Genomic DNA, 19,990 nt, shown 5'->3' on the forward strand with positions numbered 1-19,990 from the left:
TTATTTTTAAGGACTTATTATTATGTTTATATAATAAAGGCAATAGATCTTGAGAAGAGGTGAAAGCAACATCTTATAATTCACTTATCTTTGGCAGCTGCTATTAACCCTGCACCAGCTATATTGCTCAGGATAGATAACAAATCTCGCTTCCTCTCACCCACCCCTCCCTTAGTCACCCTCAATGAGGCGATGGGGCTTTCTCTCAAAATTCATCAAAAACCATTATTGCACTACAGATTAGGGCGTGTAGGGTGAAAGGAAGACACAATACCATAATTATCCCCAAGTTTGTTTTATGTCGTCATGCAGTCCGGATCTTCTTCACACAAAAAGAGGTCAGGTTTGTGAATCTGTATTGACTTTTGAGGAGAAATTACATATAGGCCTGATATAATTTGCTCAGTTAGACGTCCATGCAGAGTAGACAAATTCTAAACTCACAATGTTTAACTCACACTACGACCATTGAAACGTTTGTTGTCCCCTTGATCGCTAGAAGCTCCTTTTTACAGAGAGTGAACCAGAAGACGTATTTTTGGTATAGCCTAATATTATGTAATTTGCTCTACTTTCACCACACAGTAAAATATATTAAATTTAATTTAAATCCTATATGGCGTAATGATAAACCCCTAGATAGCCTAATGATATTTTCGATTGGAAGCATTCTATTGCCGAGTAGCCTTTACGTATAAAGGTAAAGAAAGTAAGTAAGTAACTTGAGACCTGTCATTTATGAAATGTTGGCTATTGGCCTATATGCAAAGGCTTGTTTCGTTACATTATAGTGAACTGTCAGTCATATACTGTATCAATGTTGTCTCATAATACAATTAATACTATAGGCCTAACTGAAATATAGGCATGTAAGGTGTACAACTAATCAAACATAGAAATTCCACAACTTGAAACATGCGTTCATATTAGGCCTAATACATGACAATTGCTTGTCTTATGCTTTTTTGTAATGACCAGATCTTGTGTGATGGTTACACCTCGTTGAATTTGTATATATCTTTGAAAAAATTAACTCACCACATTGCGAGAGGAAAGTAGAGCGAGCGAGTGTTCTCAGGTTGCTCCTATTAGGCTGCAGTCGTATAGTTAAGCGCCACTGCTTGACAGGAACCGTCAGAGCTCCATATATGGTAAAAGGTACGCCCCATGAGCGTCATATTCTGACACAGCCTCTCCCGTGGGTTTAGAGTTTTGGCTCCCGGGAAATATTTCAGTCCTCGGGGAAAGAGGGCTTAGTTTTGCATGTTCCCATCTATCCTGCACGTCGCGAAAGGCCCCTTATCCACCTCTCCTGTGTACCGGGAACACCTCCACGCTGATCAGCTCCTGCGTGTGTTTGTCTTGTGGAGAAGCTGCACCTTTTCAGGAGTGGGTTATTCAACAGTGTCCTGAAGGTTTTGGATGCGGTGCTTCAGGGATGTTACCACTTTGAGAGCATCACCCAAACATAAACAACAACCATCGATTTTTGACTAGCTAAACAGAAAAGGAACAATAGCTGCAAAAAAATCCTAGGCTCTTGAACAACTCACTTTTCTAGTCTGTGGATACCACTCCAACTAAAGTAGAGTACTTTGAGAATTGTTCACATCGTTGCAACCCAGGACGGACTGAAGAGGGAAGCAATACCTGTGGACCGGGTTTTCCCTCGCAAGGCTGATACGGCACTTACGACTTCTCCTGTAAACCCTAAAGGATAACACGTTTGGACGTTTATTTACCCAATTTCACAGGAGGGTCTTTGCGTAAATTGTTCAAAATGTTTGGGATTCAGGAAACAATACCGCGGGGTGGGACGACGATGAAGGAAGAACCGCTGGGGCTGAATTCAGTCCGCTCGTGGTTGCACACAGCTGGGGTGGTGGATGCGAACACAGCCGCCCAAAGGTACGCATGCCAAATCATCTGATTTTCTCACGCATTTCTCATATCGACCCACAATCCCCTCAATAGTCTGTATCAATTACGGCCTCCCAATGCCCCCCTTCGTCTTTCCCCTAGTTCATTACATCAGATTACCCTTATTGTGACAAATCAAGAAATCTCTCGTACCCAAAACGTGCTTCCGTATCTCCAATGTTTTCATCAGCTCCATCATTTATCCCCCGTGTCTGATACTTAACCGAGATGGTCTCTTGTTTTCTCCCCGCAGCGGTGTTGGCTTGGCACGGGCACATTATGAAAAGCAGCCGCCTTCCAACCTCAGAAAATCCAATTTTTTCCATTTCGTGCTAGCGCTGTATGACAGACAGGGGCAACCAGTGGAGATCGAAAGGACAGCTTATGTGGACTTTGTGGAGAAAGATAAAGTAAGAGCCATCTGAAGAAATCGCCTATTAAATGTCATTATTTGCATAGTACTGAAATTAAGTTTGTGTACTTTGAAATGGCGGCGCGTCAATAAGGGGAGTCACGTGCATTATCGATTTTTAACTCCATTCGTTGATGACAGGAGAGTGGTTGTCGGAGTTAATTTCAGATTTTTTGAAAAATGTTTTCTTCTTGAAATGCACTAGATAGATAGATAGATGGATAGATAGATAGATAGATAGATAGATAGATAGATTTGCAACTGACCAGTATAACATAGATTTTCAACTGACCTTTACCTCAATATTTGCTGATTATTTTCAGGAACCAAACAATGAAAAAACGAACAATGGGATACATTACAAACTACAGTTATTGTACAGCAATGGTGAGTGAAACAATGATTATTATATTTACTACTTGTTTTCTTTTGAAAGAAATAAAAAAAAACTGTATAAAACGAAGATATGATAATAACAACTATTACAAAAATAACAATAATAATAACAATAAAAATAACAACAACAATAATAATCATAATCATAATACAAATAATGAAACTATAATGATACCAATGTAATCATTTACAAAGAGTTTTATTGCTTTATACTTGTTTGTATTTCTAGATTAAAAAGACGCATATTTCATATAGGCTTATACTTTTACAATTCCTCAGTATTCTAAACCAATAGATTTGTATTTTATGCTATAATAAATGGACCTCATGTCCATCCCTATGCCTTGTCCTAACCTGTCATCTTTCACCCCCTAGGCGTCAGAACAGAACAGGATCTTTTCATACGATTAATCGATTCCATGACGAAAGTGGTAAGATATAGTTACTGTATTCATAACGTACCACTTGCAATTGCTTACTTTAGAGACACTGCTTCTCCTTCACCTGTATATCTTAAACTGCGCAAATCACTATGGAACATACGTTTTTGAGATGTGTTTGCCACATGCAGTCACTCAAAATGAGAACACATTACCTAATAACATTATTTAATAAGAGTAGACTATGAATTTTCACTACGTTTAGTGATGTCATATTGCACGGCTTTTTAAGGTCAAATTCATCTCCACTGCCGTAGGCATATAGCTGTGTTCATATAATAACATTAATTCATTTCTATGCGTTGAAAATGAGAACTATGTTTTGTAGTGTATATTTTACATGCAACAATATCTGCCATAGGCTTATTGAAAATACGGATTTACTTTAAAACCTATCACAGGCCTACTGCTTATTAAATATAAACTATACATATTCTTTAGAGAGAGCTCCTGAAATCATCACGTTATTTAAGCAGTTTATATTTATGAAATGTAACCTTAATCAACTCACAAAGATATGGCCTTTTTCTAGATTTTTTTCACGGTTGATGTATGTTATTATTACCACTAATTTACCGCGGATTATAGCCTCGCAGAACCATCAGAATAGAGCCGTTAAAACCTCCACCACTCTGAGGGAAAATTCCTCTGCGAATGATCCGAGTCAATGATGCAGAACAAGCAGTTTATGGATTTCTGTTTCTGCAGCTGCAAATAGAGAGCGACATAAATCAAACCAATATAGATAATCTCCCGGTGCTCAACAAACAACAACAGAGTCATCAAAAGTCGAGTGGGGTCCCATCCCATTAAGAATACAATGTGAAAATGTTACATAGTAATTTTGTAGTTTTTTTATCACAGTCATACATTATATAGGGCATTATGTTTTACTGCTACTGTTTTTTAAAAAACAACAACATTTCTTCAGTTTGATAAGAGCAATAAGTGCCATAACATGGGTGTTATTGCGATAGGTAAACCTATAGGTTCAATAGTAGAGAGCAGTTTCTTCTCCTCATAAGAGAGAGAGGGAGGGACGGAGGGAGGGAGAGCGGCAGAACTGATAGCTCCATACCATCTGTTTCAGCCAATGCTCAAAAATTATTCAACCGTGCCGCCAGACACCGCTTTTTATCCACAGAAAGATTATTGTTAGCAGCTCAAAATAAACAACAGATTGCCCATTAACACTTTCCCCCAAATATCCACATATTATAACCATATTGATGCCACTTTATTGGACCGTCCCTTCTGAAAAACTCTCAGAGGCAACGAGTTAAAATATAATGTGTTATAACTGAAATATGACAAATATGTCATAATACTACTCCTACTCCTACTCCTACTACTACTACTACTACTACTACTACTACTAATAATAATAATAATAATAATAATAATAACAATAATAACAACAACACTGGTTATTGGTAGTAGCATATTATTATTATTATTCATATTATTAAATAAATATTGGACAAAAAAATGGCAGATTCACATATTTTGTTTTTGGACAAGGGTTTTTCGATTGTTCTGTTTTTAATTCATATGATATATCTATATCTATATAGATATAGATATAGATATAGATATATCTATATATATATATATATATATCTATATATCTATATATCTATATATATATATATATATATATATATATATATATTCAGTTAATCTACGGTACATAATTGTGTGTCATTTTCTCTCAAAGGCGATTATATATGAGGGTCAAGACAAGAACCCTGAAATGTGCAGAGTTCTTCTTACGCATGAAATTATGTGCAGGTAAGCTTCTTTTTTCATAAACTGTATCTTTTAGAGCTGATGAAAAGGTATTGTATTTGTGGGGTATTCTCTACATTTTATATACAAGACTGAGTTTTTACACTCTTCATATGACATATCATTCAATGCAAAAAGACAGGCTTATTTAAAGGTCTTACGCAACCCAAGAAAACATTGTCTATAACATTCCAAAACCCATATTTGCTATGCTGTAGTAGGCCTTGCAATGATATTAATGAAGTCAATGAAGTCTCATAGTTTTTAGTTTGATGCCAATGAGTGTTGTGTCTCAATACTGGAATAAGATCTTAGTTGAGCCCACCTGTCATCAGTGACCAGTGAGTTTTTTAGCTTCATTTACCCACGTAAATCTTGAGCTCTCATGTTCCGCTGCCATTCAACGGTGTCATTGATACTAAAAGGAAAAATCTCTTTTGTTGTTATTGTTGAGCTCAGCGTGAGCTTTGTGAGAATTGAATTTGGATACTGTCGGTTAACCCTCCCTTTGTTGCACTGGTACATTGTTCAAGTTGTTGGTTGAGACTGAGAGCAAGTGCAGCAACTGAGAACTGAGAATTTAGTCTTTTTCTATCCATACACTCATCACTCACGCTCAATTTATACATGCATCCATCACTTACCTCTGACACGTAGAATATGCTTGCGCTCCAGTGGTAATTTTTGTATCAATGAGAAAGTGCATTTTACTGTGACATAAAAGGCTACATAAACCGCTTCATCATCATCCAAAGAGGAAATTGTTCTATGAGTAGCTTGAGAGTATCCATTGTTTTGCTTAAAACATAATGTTTGGAAGTACATTGCTCTACTATGTAGGAGCATAGTCAATTCTACTCAGCCTACTGTATCTCTATAGTGTGTTGCACAACATAACACTGAAAATACACATGTTATTTGACTGAATAGAGCCCATGCTTAAAATCACAGTAGCCATTTAAAAGTATTTTCGTCTTTCTTCCCTTGCCATATGGCGTTAATCAATCTCATTTAGATATGTGGCCATTATTCACGTATACGTTTTCATTTCAAATGGAAGCAGCAGCAGCAGCAGCAGCAGTGTATTTGTGTTTCATTTCAGTTTTAATTAAAGCTCCAATCAAAGAACTAGAGGTATGAGGCTTAGGGAAAATATGGTGGAAACATGTGGCGGAGAGGATAGATTAGTGCTTTTGAGGCTGTAATTGATAAATGCCCCACAGAAATATTGGTTGAGGGTGGCATCTTGCATCTCCCCAGAAATAGCAGCTTGGCAATTAGAGGTAAACAAAAGCTGAAGCTGTGAGAAGTGACTCCCCTGCCTCCTGGCCCATTCCTCAATACGCACACACACACACACACACACACACACACACACACACACACACACACCTCTAATGCTAAGGCAAACACCACAACATGTTTTTTCAATGTTTTAATATCCATAAGCATCAATGAAATGGTAAATATCATGTAGGCAAATTTCAATCCATTCTTCTCTTCTTTTACAATGTTCAAACAGTGCTTTCCACATAGAAAGTGCTAGTCATTTTTCTGATGGTCTGTCTACTGTGTTCTTATGTAGCCTACAGTCCACAGCCAAAATCTTGTGATTTCTAACCATTCTTTATTTACTCCACAGCCGGTGTTGTGACAAGAAAAGCTGTGGCAACAGGAACGAGACTCCCTCAGACCCTGTGATCATCGACAGGTAGGCCTTACTCCTCTGCTCCCCTCCCCTCCCCTTCCCTCTGAGGTTGACACCTGTGTTAGAGTCAGTCTTAAGCACTGCTGTGCACTGATGGGATAGTGAGTGAGTGAGAACTCAGAAGTCTCTGGAGTTTTGGGCGCACAGGTGGGCTGAGTTCAACCTTATGGTCCACTCTGTGTTATGGGAAGTGAAGGTGATTTCTGTGTGAGTCGTTGAGGGGAGTGTTTCCCAGGTACCTGTGTGTGCTCCGAGGGGGCGGTCACCACCTGGAGGAGTTCGTTCAATCACAGGTGTTTCAATCAGTGGTGCATCATTAAGGGAATACTGCTAATGAGCTATAAGCTAAGAAGAACTTGGCAGGATTTGGCTTTGTTTAGTCTAGTTATTCAGTTGTTAGCTGTTTCTTTGTTATTGGACATTCTCTTCTATACGTTTAGGATATGCTTAGATTGTTAGTAAGGTCAATGGTCTGTTGTAAAACAAATGAACTTTTCATAGTAATATTATTCTGAAGCTTTAGGGGAGTAGTGTGGGTTAGGGTTAGTGTGTATGATACTGAACTCACTCTATTCTAATCAGGGTACATAAGGTATGGCATCTTTGCTGCTATTTCTAACAGTGTAACTGTTTATCATAGACAACTCAGTCTCACAGCTGAAAACTGAACATGTGTGTGTGTGTGTGTGTGTGTGTGTGTGTGTGTGTGTGTGTGTGTGTGTGTGTATGTGTGCATGTGCGTGTGTGCATGTATGTTTATATAGGGCATCCTCAGTGTTGAGTCCAGTGTAACTCTCACCATGGAGTGGGGAGAGACAGCAATGCTAATATTTGACTAGCCGGAATCACTGTTTGCTTAGCAGAGAATGCCTGGTATCTGACAGGGGGGACAACTCTCTTATTAGTAATCAAATAGGCCTGAGCAGTTGTTGCCGCCACTCCAGCCGCTTCTCATGCATCAGGAAGTAGGAGCTGCTCTGGATGCCTGACTGGATTATGAGAGAGCTACCACTGGTATCTGCTATCTGCTTTGAAGCCTGCTAGGAGAGATGTGTATTATGTACAGAACATAAACATTATGTTATTCCACGTAAGCAGAATTATGTTGGTGATTGAGCTGTATTGAGCTAGTGCTCTCTGCTATCTGCTATCTGACTCTAGCCTATAGGAGAAATGTTTTATTTTGTTATACAGAACGTTATGTTGTTCCATATACACATCATTATGTATGTGATATATTGAGCTACCCAGGACAATGTTGTATGAGTGTGATTAACAAAATAGAGCACTTTCACCAAGTCTCTCACAAGGTTAATCTAATAGTCTAATGTAGTCTAAGGCTAGTCTAATGTATTTGCTGATGAAGAATTTATAGTGTTAACTATAAAAGAAAGTATATTGAGATATACTGTAAAGTGGGATATCTACATTGTTTAGTTCATATCCATTGCTATCATGTTTGCTTTGTACAGGTTCACCGCCTTTATTGCATTGAGTTTCACTATATTGTTCTTAAATCGGTGGGACAGAAACATGTAACACAAGTACACCAGCAAAATGAACACATGGAGAATTAAAGTAAAAAAGGAATAAAGAAAAATAAAGAAGCGGATATATATTGTAATCTCACTGGGTTGAGTGAAAAGGCTCAGATTTTCATTGTGACGAGATTGAATAGGAGTAGAGTATCCCTTTCCTAGCACAATGAGCGGGTCTGTTGAATCACAAAAGCATATGTTCCTCATTAGGCCCTCCCATTGTCTCCATGTCGTAACTATGAGGCCGTCAGTTTACCCAAGCAGCCCCACGATACCTCCCTGTGACTGGGAGAGCATTGCAGACTAGAGAGGGTCGCCGTGGAGCTACAGAGTTAACACACAATCACTGGCATGCAGTGCACTACACACTGCACTCACATTCAAAAGTCTCTGCTTTTACCACTACGGATCTGGCCATTTCCACTGAACATATGGGTACACTTTCAGTTAACATCTGTGTATATTACAGTCACTTTAGTTACAGTGCATATGTCATTTTCTCATGCAAATGATGAGTGGCACCTGTACTGCGGTTGCTGTTGGCTAAATGTGATTATTCTAAATCCGGGAGACCAGAGTTGAGTGACTTAAACAGAGGAGAGAGAGTTCTGAGGGTTGAATCAGGCATGTCTCATCATCTACCCACATTACAGGGTGAAAACTAACTACAGTAACTCTGCCACATTTCCTAGAGAAACAGTAGCATGGCGGAACCTTGAGAAACAGATTTGGAGTGAATCATTGATGGCTTTCACTGTAACATTTTCCCAGATGGTAGGAGGGGAAAGCGCACACAGCTAGCTGGCATCTAGCAAGACATTAACTGGCGTTCCCAGGAATCTGGCATATCCGACGGAGTTTGGGAAACTTATCATTCCTAATGTGTCCTATTTTCCTGTGGTGAAGCCAGACATCTGTTTACCCTATTTTCTCTCAGAGTTTGATACAGATTTTTAAGTCATATTTGTGAAGAGGAAGAATCATGAAGTTTACTTGATAGGCCTATGGACTGTCACTTTAACAGCTGTCACAAAGTTTCAGCACTGGTGGATGTTTAAATATTTTACAACTGACTTTTGATGCTATTACATTATTCATGCTCATTTTTGGAGAAAGAAAGTTTCTATTTTTGTTGTGTGTGTGTGTGTGTGTGTGTGTGTGTGTGTGTGTGTGTGTGTGTGTGTGTGTGTGTGTGAGAGAGAGAGAGAAAGAGATCATTTCAATATCTCTGGGGAAAGACAGTATATTTGCTTTATAAAAGAAAAGTATTATGTTTCATGTTCCATTGGTCCTTGCCTACGTACACTCACCGGCCACTTTATTAGGTACACCTGTTCAACTGCTTGTTAACGCAAATATCTAATCAGCCAATCACATGGCACCAACTCAAAGCATTTAGGCATGTAGACATGGTCAAGACGACCTGCTGAAGTTCAAACTGAGCATCAGAATGGGGAAGAAAGGTCATATAAGTGACTTTGAACGTGGCATGGTTGTTGGTGCCAGACGGGCTGGTCTGAGTATTTCAGAAACTGCTGATCTACTGGGATTTTCACGCACAACCATCTCAAGGGTTTACAGAGAATGGTCAGAAAAAGAGAAAATATCCAGTGAGTGGCAGTTCTCTGGGCGAAAATGCCTTGTTGATGCCAGAGGTCAGAGGAGAATGGCCAGACTGGTTCGAGGTGAGAGCAAGGCAACAGTAACTCAAAGGTTGGTGGTGGTGGTGTAATGGTGTGGGGGATATTTTCTTGGCACACTTTGGGCCCCTTAGTACCAATTGAGCATCATTTAAACGCCACAGCCTACCTGAGTATTGTTGCTGACCATGTCCATCCCTTTATGTGGACCAAAATCCCTGAGGAATGTTTCCAGCACCTTGTTGAATCTATGCCACAAAGAATTAAGGCAGTTCTGAAGGCAAGGGGGTCCAACCCGGTACTAGCAAGGTGTACCTAATAAAGTGCCTTATTATAAGGGAAATGAGAATGTTGGAAACTCTGTTAGCTTTGGCAGAGACAAACAATACTGTTATTTAATTTTGCAGCTAATTGTACCTTTATTGCTATGACAACAGCACTTTGCAGTTGGTTACAATCACATCTTCCCTCTGATGAAGTCACTGGCAGAATGGCTGTCACATCTATACGCTAATGGCGCCTTAAAGTAAGTGGGGGCGTAGGTTTATTCAGCCCATAATTTGAGTCCTGCGAGTTATAGTGATGAGGTGCCCAATATCTGATTAGGTGGTTTCCCCCATTTACAGTATGCATAGAGCCAGGCAAGCCAAACATAACTCAATTTGTGATGACTCCACTGGCTGGTATCTATCTCCACTCTCTCACATTATTGACTTTGTCTTCTCTCCTTTGAAAGATTAGATACATTGCGCAGGCTTACGCATGGATTTTGTAATAAGAAGGCAGGTACACAGGGGGTTGGAAAAAGGAGAGAAATGTACTCATTCTGGCTGTCAAAGTTCAAGGGTCATGTGTCTCACTGAGGAGATGCAGCAAATTATGTGAGGGTAGCGGGAGAGAGTGTGTGCTGCCCATACATGAATTTTGAACCAAATGTATGTTCATACGGCTTAACATCCATGTCAATTTACGCTCTGATTCGGAGAGGGACTGTGGACCAGACCACAACATGTCAGCTCCATTTATTCCAGCTTCAACCGCACTCCCTTTCACTTCCTGTCACAAAGGTCAAAAGGCGATGACCTTTGGAGTGTTGCCCAGCCACTGAATAATTCATGACATTGACTTGTTTTAATCTCTCTTTTTTTCTTTTCTTTTTGGTCAGCACACATGGTTGTGCTGTGGGAGGTTTTTTATTAATTTAGCTCATTTAAAAAGGCCTCTCTGCACCTGTTCGCATGTTAATGCAATTAAATATTGGCCTAATGCAAATTTTGCTTAGCTTTTCGTTATGTCGCTCATTAGCAAGCGGCAGTCTCTAAATGACATGGCGTTATTGTTAATTTACGAAACACCTACGGGGTCATTTCCCACAGTGCCCTTGCTTGTTGTGGAATTGTTTATCATCAGCGACAAAAGACATTTGACCATCTCACTTGTGGTTTCCCTCTCTTCTTCTACTACGCAATCGATAAGAGAACTGCTGCTGTGTTCTCCATCTGTTTTTTTGGAGAACGTGTGATTACTTCCCAAAAGCTGAAGAAATGCCAGTATTTATAAGGTCAGCTCTTTCTTCAGGAAATGCCATATAAATGAGAATCAGGGAAAAGGGGATATTAAATACAATTAAATTCATTGTCTCCTTTAATGTCATTTACATGTTTGGCTAAGCCGCCCAGGCCTGTCAGGGAGGATTTCTAAAACCATTTTAATTACACATCAGCCATGGAAAACAGGGTGTGTTTTCAGCCAGGCAGTGTTTTGATAACCTGCATAGAAAGGTCTGTTTATTAATGTACCTAAATGACATGTTTTCACAGCGTCTGCTGAGGGTAATTAATACTGCATGTGTAGTGATATTTATTCATTCTCTCCTGCACTCATACCATCATAGGTGAGAATGATGCAATGCAGGGGTCAGGGGTCATAGCAGTGCTGTTGTTTTATGTTGAAAGCTGGAAGTGTTGCTCCTGGATCGTTTGAGTCATACTGTTGACTAGAGGAGCTGGGCTTTCACAGGCTGGATGATGAGCGTGCAGTTTTGAAGTACTACAGTGCAGTCGATTAAAGTTGCTGCCTTTGGGAGATGTGGGCACACACACACACACACACACACACACACACACACACACACACACACACACACGGCAGGCACACATGCATGCATGTACACACGTACACACATGCACACCCACACTTTTCATGTACATACCTCAACAATATTTCAATCCCTGCGTTTTAGTTTATTTATGGCTGTTTTCAATGTAATTCATGTGACAGATGTGAGTTTTTGACACCCGTTGAGAAACGGGAGACGAAACTGGCCACCCTTGCCTGGACCAGAGTGATGTTTGAGTGAAGCCTGTCTCCTCTCCAGCCAGAGTAGGAAGAGAAGGAAGTGTTGAGAGCGAAAGCTGTACTTGGCAGCCCTCAGTTGGCTTGCACTTGCTGAAAAATGAAACCCAGACCCACTGCCGCCCCAGAGCCAGATTCTCTATCCCATTGCTTCAACAATCCCAGGATTGGGTAATACCGTTCACTCACTAAGCAAAACATTACCTAAAAATTATTCTGCTCCGCTTTCTATTCCCTCCTCCCTCGTGTCGGTTTTATCGCAGTTTGTAAATGTCAAGACACGTACAAAGACACACAGTATAAATGATATTTTCCAAATGATGCTCTCATGTTTGGGTTCACATGAGTGGTGTCTGAACGTAACGTGGTGTCTGGCAGTTCCCAGGGGAGAGCCACCTCACTGGGGTAGGATTCCCAGGTGGCATCAGCTACAGTAATGGCACAGACTTGACAACAGCAGAGGAGACGGGGGTGTTGTGCTTTACTAGTGCTGAGCAGGGGTGATGACTTTAACATGTGTGTACTGCAGAGACAGAATTGTTTGTGTGTGTGTGTGTGTGTGTGTGTGTGTGTGTGTGTGGGTGTGTGTGTGTGTGTGTGTGTGTGTGTGTGTGTGTGTGTGTGTGTGTGTGTGTGTGTGTGTGTGTGTGAGGGAGTTTGTGTTTAAGAGAGAGGTGTGCGATACAAGGAGCTGGTCTGAGCCAACAGAGCGACGGATTCGGCTCCAGCTTGACGGCAGTGAAAGACGAAACATGGTTCCACATGTGTTGAGAAAGAGCAGTCCATCTGTCCGTGGAGACAACCTCTCCCCCCTCTTCTCCCCTCCTCCTCCCTCTCTCCCCTTCTCTCCCCCCCTCTCTCTACTCCCCTGGTTCTCTGTGCTGACAGAAACAAGGCCAGAGCTGGGTTGATGGGATGAAGGCTGGGCCAAGAGCAACACTGGCCCTAACACACAAACGCACACACACACACACACACACACACACACACACACACACACACACACACACACACACACACACACACACACACACACACTGTATTGACAATCTTTATGAGCAACATTTTTTGTACTTGGTACAGTTTTATTGTGGTCTACCATTACATCTTTTGACTTTTTAAGATATCATTCTTATTGTAAGTGCTACAAACAATGATAAAAACCAATCAGTGAGAATTTAATTCATTTGAAGTGAATTTCTGTGAAGCACAAATGGCAATAGTGAATTTGGAGAGTCTCACATGATTGAGCATCTAATATAACCTAAATAAAAGATGTTTTTCAACCTCAAATATTTAACATCTCTAATTAAACTTTTTAGCTTTTGTTGGAGACATTGTTTGGTTTCTTAAAGTTTTAATGACGCAAGAGCTTTTTCAAACAGCACCAGATTGTATGAATCACATTTAGGTCACAGTCACACACTGAAACAGTTTTTCTTTTTTCATTCTTGTGAAAAAGGGTCTCCTTTCTTTCTTTTGGCATGTTCTCACTCCCATTCAATCCTTATTAGGTTTCCCCTAATTGTCAAACAAACTGTTGGGTCAACCTCATTCGTAGCTGGCCGTAAAACAGCACATTAGACCCTGATGAGGGATATATGTGGTATTTCATCGGAGACGGGGTAATGCTGGGGTTTTATGGTTAAGTACCAGTTCACGCCCACGCCATTTGTTTCGCATTAGAGTCGGGGTTTGGTAAATCAGATCAATATGTCCACCGTGAAGTGATTCCTCGCTGGGATCTCCCCAGTCGTTTCTCTCTCCTCAAGTATTTTTCTTATTGGACTGGTCGTCGATGCGCACTCCCCTCCTCTCCCTCCCTCCCTCCCTCCCTCCCTCCCTCCCTCCCTCCCTCCCTCCCTCCTCCCTCCCTCCTCCCTCACTCTCTCCCTCCCTCCCTCCCTCCCTCCCTCCTCTTCTTCCCTCCCTCCATCCCTTCCTCCCTCCTCCCTCCCTCACTCTCTCCCACCCTCTCTCCTACCGTCCATCCCCACCTCAATCTATTTCCATTTTCTGAATGTAGCAATTTGTAGTGTGTGACAAGGGGCGAGATTAGGATGGGAAGTGGTTGGGGAGGATTGCATTGGACATAGTGCCGCTCCCGCTGGTGTGAGGTCACAGGACAAAGATGAAGGAATTCTGGGATGGGGTCTTCAGTTACCTTGGGGAAACGAGTTGGTTGGTCCACTGGCTGCACCGATGGCCCCAGGGGTGCCCGCCATGTATCCCAGCAAAAAGCCTCAGAGAAAACCTTCCTGAACCAATGTCATTTATTATAAGTGACAAGTAATTCCTAAGTATAGTTCTGTTTTTATTGTTTCACAATGCTGTCATTTGGAACAGTGCCTCTCCTGTGGATCACGTAGATGTGATGCATGTAAGAAATGACCCACTTTTTGAACATCTTCATTCATGTGTGTACATGTGTGTTCCGCTTAAAGGTCTGTTTCTAATTGTTCTGAAATAAAACAAAACGTGGCTATAACAGACATTTATTTGATAACATCAATGAAAATATTTAAACATTCACCAGTTTCACTCAAAGACATTTGTATTTTAAATGAATAACAGCTTATAGTATGTATCAGAAGCTGACCTCCTAATCGGCCCCAGAAGCTACATCAAGCAGGACCACATTGCAGTGAAAATAATTTAAAAATATGTTGACACATCTATAGTGTGTCAAATTATCTTCATTTTTTATGTTTGTATGGACTAACATTAGATTAATCACAATTATAGTGTACCATGTATCATACAATATTATGTCTCCCCTTTGCATTGTAACAATATACAATATTTTGCCCCTCTTAACTCCCAACTCGCCCCTCCTACTCCACCCCCCCCCCCCCCCACCCCCCCTTCTTCACAGCCTGCCCCGGCACGGCTAATGATATATGACAGAAATTTCCTTGTGCTGGTTCAGTGGCAAGAAAGGTCTTGGCAAGTCTATATCAATCCATCGGACTTATGCTCCCATGTCTTGAATTACTGCTTGATGGAAACCTGCTGCGGGCTCCTCTTGCCAATTGAAATCAGATCTCCCCTCTACAGCACACTGTGTGATATTGATCCATATTCAACACCCTGGCTGCCGATCGATCAGTATTGATTTACAATAAAAAACACTCCTCTGCTTGTTCAGCACCGCGTTCGATACTCTCGTAGAAGAAAAAAACATGGAGGAACCAGTGTTATAAATAGGTGAGGACAAGGTGCTGTATTTCATTGTATGAAAGGGCGATGGTTTTGAGGTCTAAAATATTGACTTAATTCCTAAGAAAACAAGGTTCTACGTGGAACCAAAAGTCCCTGTGTCTTGTCTCTGTAGGAAAACCATTTGAAGAACCCCTTTTGGTTCCATGTAGAACCCTTTTGTGTACCAAATGGTTCCAACAGTTCTACATTGCGACATTTCCGTCAGGAGTCATTTATGGAGGAGGGCCATGCCCTTTTCTGAATTAGCCTAAATCTGTACTGCAGTGTGGGAAAGTAAAAGTGCCAAAGGTCAAACCTGTCTGATATTTAAATGGAATGTTTAAACTGTGCTCTTCGGCTTGATTTCTGTATGTTAAAATAATATGTTTTCCTGTGGTTTCATATTAATTGGCCCTTCTCTCTTATTATCCCACCCTCACACACACACACAGACACAGAACCACACTCAGTATTGAGTAAGACAGCTCCCTAGCTCAAGATCCTGTTTTCTCCCAGTCATGTGTTAGTCCTAATCTCTCGGACTTCCTCCCTTCTGCCAAATAACTGTTCCCATCCAGCAGGTCTCACTCTCTAGCCCCACATCTCAGTGCAGGCAAGCACTGGCTGTGGACATCTGAAAGAATTTATCCCCAATCTCTGACATCCAGGAGTTTACAGTTATATAATGATGGGGAAAACCACATGTCCCCGGAGGGAGGGAACAATTTTGGGATTCCTCCCCATCTGTTTTGGGGGCAGGGGGGGGTCGCTGCTTGGGTTATACCTACTGGACAGGCCGGCATATTTCCATTTTCACCAGCCCAGCCGCAGTCTGGGATTCATTACATGGTGTTATAAAGCCAATAGGGTTCCCTTCCCTCCTCAGTGATGGTGGCCCCTTCTCCTCCCTGTGTAAGTGCAGCTTGTTTGTTTGTCCTGGATGGAGGCTGACTGGGGTCTAATCCAGGTCCAGGCTTGGACCAGCCAGGTCGGAGGCGAGGGTTGAACCCGAGCTTAGCCTGCATGGCATTGCTCTCCATCCCTCCCTCCTTCCCTCCCTCCATCCCTCCCTTCCCCCTCCCTCCCTCCCTTGTTTGGACTGCAGCTCCGGTTTGCTTTCTTAGAGGGAAGCTGAGACTGCCGTAATCACTAGACCCTTCCCTCGGGTGGGTCTCCGCCATGGAGACACAGAGCCTGTGATGACATAGTCCTGCAGAGGCCTTGCCAGTCCACCCTGGTGCTCTTAACATATTTATTTTCTCTTCTTCTTGTATGCTCCCACCATATTATGTTCGGCCCCTATGCACGTGCACAGAACTCATGTGATGAGGTATATATGGTGTAAAGCTGCTGGGATTTGTTTTTACTAATACTGTACATTTAAAGGATTACAAGTTTACTGACCTCAGTGTAGACTTTATTAGTGTGTAAAGTATATCCTCTGCTTTTGGAGCACTCATCACTGGTTTGATAGGAAAGAGACAGAGGAAACCACATGAGATGCTTGCACTAAGCAACAAAGTGTTCAATGTCCATTGATTCAATGATATGTTCATGATATATTATATGTGTGTAATTGGCAACTCATTAACACATAAAACCACTTTTATGTTATTGTATTTTATAGACCATGCAACAAGAATGTTTTATTCAGTGCCACCAGTCTGTTTTTGTTATGTTATTGAAATGGGGTTGAGGATTGGAATAGAGTCAAGCAGGTTGGCCAATCTCATTGTCTCCAGTGGAGAGTGAAAGCCATCTCAGCAGTGCTGGCTTTCACCAGAACACACACAGAGATTGGATGAGGGGGGCAGAATGAGTGGCTTCTCCAGATGGAGAACCCAGATACCGAAGGATAAATATCCAAGGCTCTTTCCCAGAGATTCCATAATGGGAATCTACCCCTTGCTTGCTTATTAAGTTGGGGACACAAAGATGGGTGAGGGGAGAGAGAGAGAGAGAGAGAGAGAGAGAGAGAGAGAGAGAGAGAGAGAGAAGGGAGATCAGGGCAAAAGGGGGGTGATGACGCACACCCCATCACCACTCTGTTGTCAAGTGTTAAACCGGATGTTAGAGAAATCTGCAGGTTGTTCAGTCTGTGAAGGTTCTAGAACCGCATTACTAAGTTGGCTTGCTTTTCTGTCACAGAGACGCATGATAAGATTTGTTGTTATTTTCTGTTCAGAAAGGAGAAAGTATGACATTCCGGTCAGAGGGGTCAGCTTTGGAGGTCAAAAGGTCATGACCTCTTTGCTACCTGAGTAACCTCACATGCTAAGCCATTTCTCAGGCTCCCGAGAAGGATTGAAGGGGGTAAACAGGTCTTTGTGTGTGTGTGTGTGTGTGTGTGTGTGTGTGTGTGTGTGTGTGTGTGTGTGTGTGTGTGCGTGTGCGCGTGCGCGTGCACGTGTGTGTGTGTGTGGTGGGTGGGGGGCTAAAAGAGTGATCTATCAGTAGCAGCAGAAGCTCAGACAGGATGGCAGCTAGGCTACTGCAGCTAAACAGAGTTAGTTTGACAGGACTTTCCCATGTATGCATACCAGGAGCATTTAGGAGACATGACTGATGTCTCGTGTATGATGAATATGTAATCATCCAAATAATGTGACATCTTTGCAAAATGCATTCATTTAATGAGTGATTTAGAAATAGTTTTATTTTTTTACTGTCTCTTTTTCATTCACTTTGGGGTGGTCTTTAGGGAGTTAGTTAACTAACATCCATTTTTGTAGTATAAATCCATCAGTTGTATTATGGAAGCTGTGTCCTCCTGCTTAACATTTGGGGATAGATTTTTTTCCAACCGTGTCAGTTCTAACAAGAAGATTGCATTTCTCTCTAAGAGACATATTTGTGTACAGATAGTTGTGTCATACATTCAACATTCCATTATATTCTCAATCATCACCCTCTCCTTCTCCCTGGGAAAGAAAAGGGAGTTTACAAAGTGTCTCTTTGTCATTTGAAGTAAGTAAACTTCATCAGGTTGACAGCAAGGTGTACCTCACATGTCAGTCAGTGGAGCTCCCACCTAATGAAATTCTGCATACAGATTTCTGCCTGCGGGCTCAGGGGGATAAGACCAGGGTACCGGAATGAATCAAAACCCTTCCCCTCTAACCCACTCACTCACACAGACACACACACACACGCACACGCACACGCACACGCACACGCACACGCACACACACACACACACACACACACACACACACACACACACACACTTGCTTTGCATCCATGTGAAGAGATACAGATCTACAATTTATTCCAATATTGATATTTATACTTGTCAGGAGAAATGTGCCTTGAAATTTCCTCTGAGTACTCCTGTCTCAGATAATTCATAAATGGAGTTCAGCGCTGTGTAGTCAGTAGGGAACAGCAGAAATATATATCCTTGTCAATGAAAAATGGAAGCAATATTACAGTGACCGGTGCTTATTCTTCCATCATGTCCAGCAAACAGCAATTGCAGGCCTATAAGCGGGCATGTGTGATTGTGTATATGTATGTGTATTTGTGTGTATGTGTTTGTATATTTATCTGCATGTGAATGTGTGTTGCCTTAGCTATGTTGGGACTTCTTACATCTGTTATGTTTCTCTGTCGAGATGCACCATTCCCATCTTGTAGCAGCAACCTATGGGAGTATGTCCCTTCTGCAGAGGTCTGTAACCGGACGCTGCCTTCCCCTTCCCCTTCCCTCCCTTCCCCTCCCTTCCCCTCCCCTCCCCTCCCCTCCCCTCCCCTCCCTTCCCCTTAATCCATGTGGTTCGAATTAGGGCCCCTAAAGCTGTGAAGGACGCCTCGAATGACGTGAGCTGCTCGCATACAAAATTCCAATCTGCTGAACGGCAGAGAGAAATAGCTCTCCGGGAATCCTCAGAGATTTTTTGGCCCGGGCCAGGAGCGATTAAAACAGGGCGGAAACCAATAACTCAATGAATCATGACTAAATGTCCCATGAAATCTCTTTCAGTTATGTCAGTGTCACACCCTCCTGAACGTTCAATTCAGCTCTCTCTCTCTCTCTCTCTCTCTCTCTCTCTCTCTCAGAGAACCTTTCAAGACTAAATCAGAGAAACTCCTGTTTTGTTCTCCTGTCGTTGAATGGAACTTTCAACACGTGGGACATATAAAGCAGTCCCCCGCCGCCACCCCCCACCCACTCTCTCTCTCTCTGTTAGCTAGCCTTACTCACGCTTTGACAGAGGGGTTCAGATGATGCATTAGGATGCTACGTTGTGCCAAGGCGAGACAGAAAAGGACCCCCTATCTGCAGTGGTCATGTGATGCCATAGTTCATAGCTGTTGAGGAGAGGCGGTTTGGCACAGTGTGGGTCCCATCTGGGAGGCACAGATACCCAGGCAGGGGAGTTATTTTACAGCTATGCATCTGGGTGGTTAAAGGGCTATTTAGCATATGCTGCTACAGTATATGGGAGAATGTGGTAAGACATTGCCTTCTGCTGATAAGTGTTCATTTTCTAGAGACCCCAGTGTAACAGCTGGTCCTGGGTTGAACACAGCAAGCAATGAGACATGTTTGTTGAAGTACTGTGACAATTTGTTCTCTTGGTGAGACAGTA

The 19,990-nt window shown here is 41.9% G+C and overlaps 1 protein-coding gene across 6 annotated transcripts in view; it reads left to right on the forward strand.

Moving 5' to 3' along the window:
* Positions 1–1,336: 1,336 nt before the first annotated feature.
* The window catches only part of LOC310822880 (transcription factor COE3-like), a 71,723-nt gene continuing 53,069 nt past the window's right edge, over positions 1,337–19,990 (forward strand). For all 6 annotated transcript variants that reach the window (XM_083695434.1, XM_083695437.1, XM_083695435.1 and 3 more), the window contains exons 1-6: positions 1,337–1,908; positions 2,174–2,330; positions 2,656–2,719; positions 3,104–3,159; positions 4,886–4,959; positions 6,599–6,667. In XM_083695434.1, coding sequence (XP_083551560.1) covers positions 1,781–1,908; positions 2,174–2,330; positions 2,656–2,719; positions 3,104–3,159; positions 4,886–4,959; positions 6,599–6,667 — 548 coding nt within the window. In that variant the 5' untranslated portion in view covers positions 1,337–1,780. The remainder of the gene's footprint in view (positions 1,909–2,173; positions 2,331–2,655; positions 2,720–3,103; positions 3,160–4,885; positions 4,960–6,598; positions 6,668–19,990) is intronic.

Source organism: Argentina silus, assembly GCF_951799395.1.
Source record: "Argentina silus genome assembly, chromosome: X".
Taxonomy (NCBI): domain Eukaryota; kingdom Metazoa; phylum Chordata; class Actinopteri; order Argentiniformes; family Argentinidae; genus Argentina; species Argentina silus.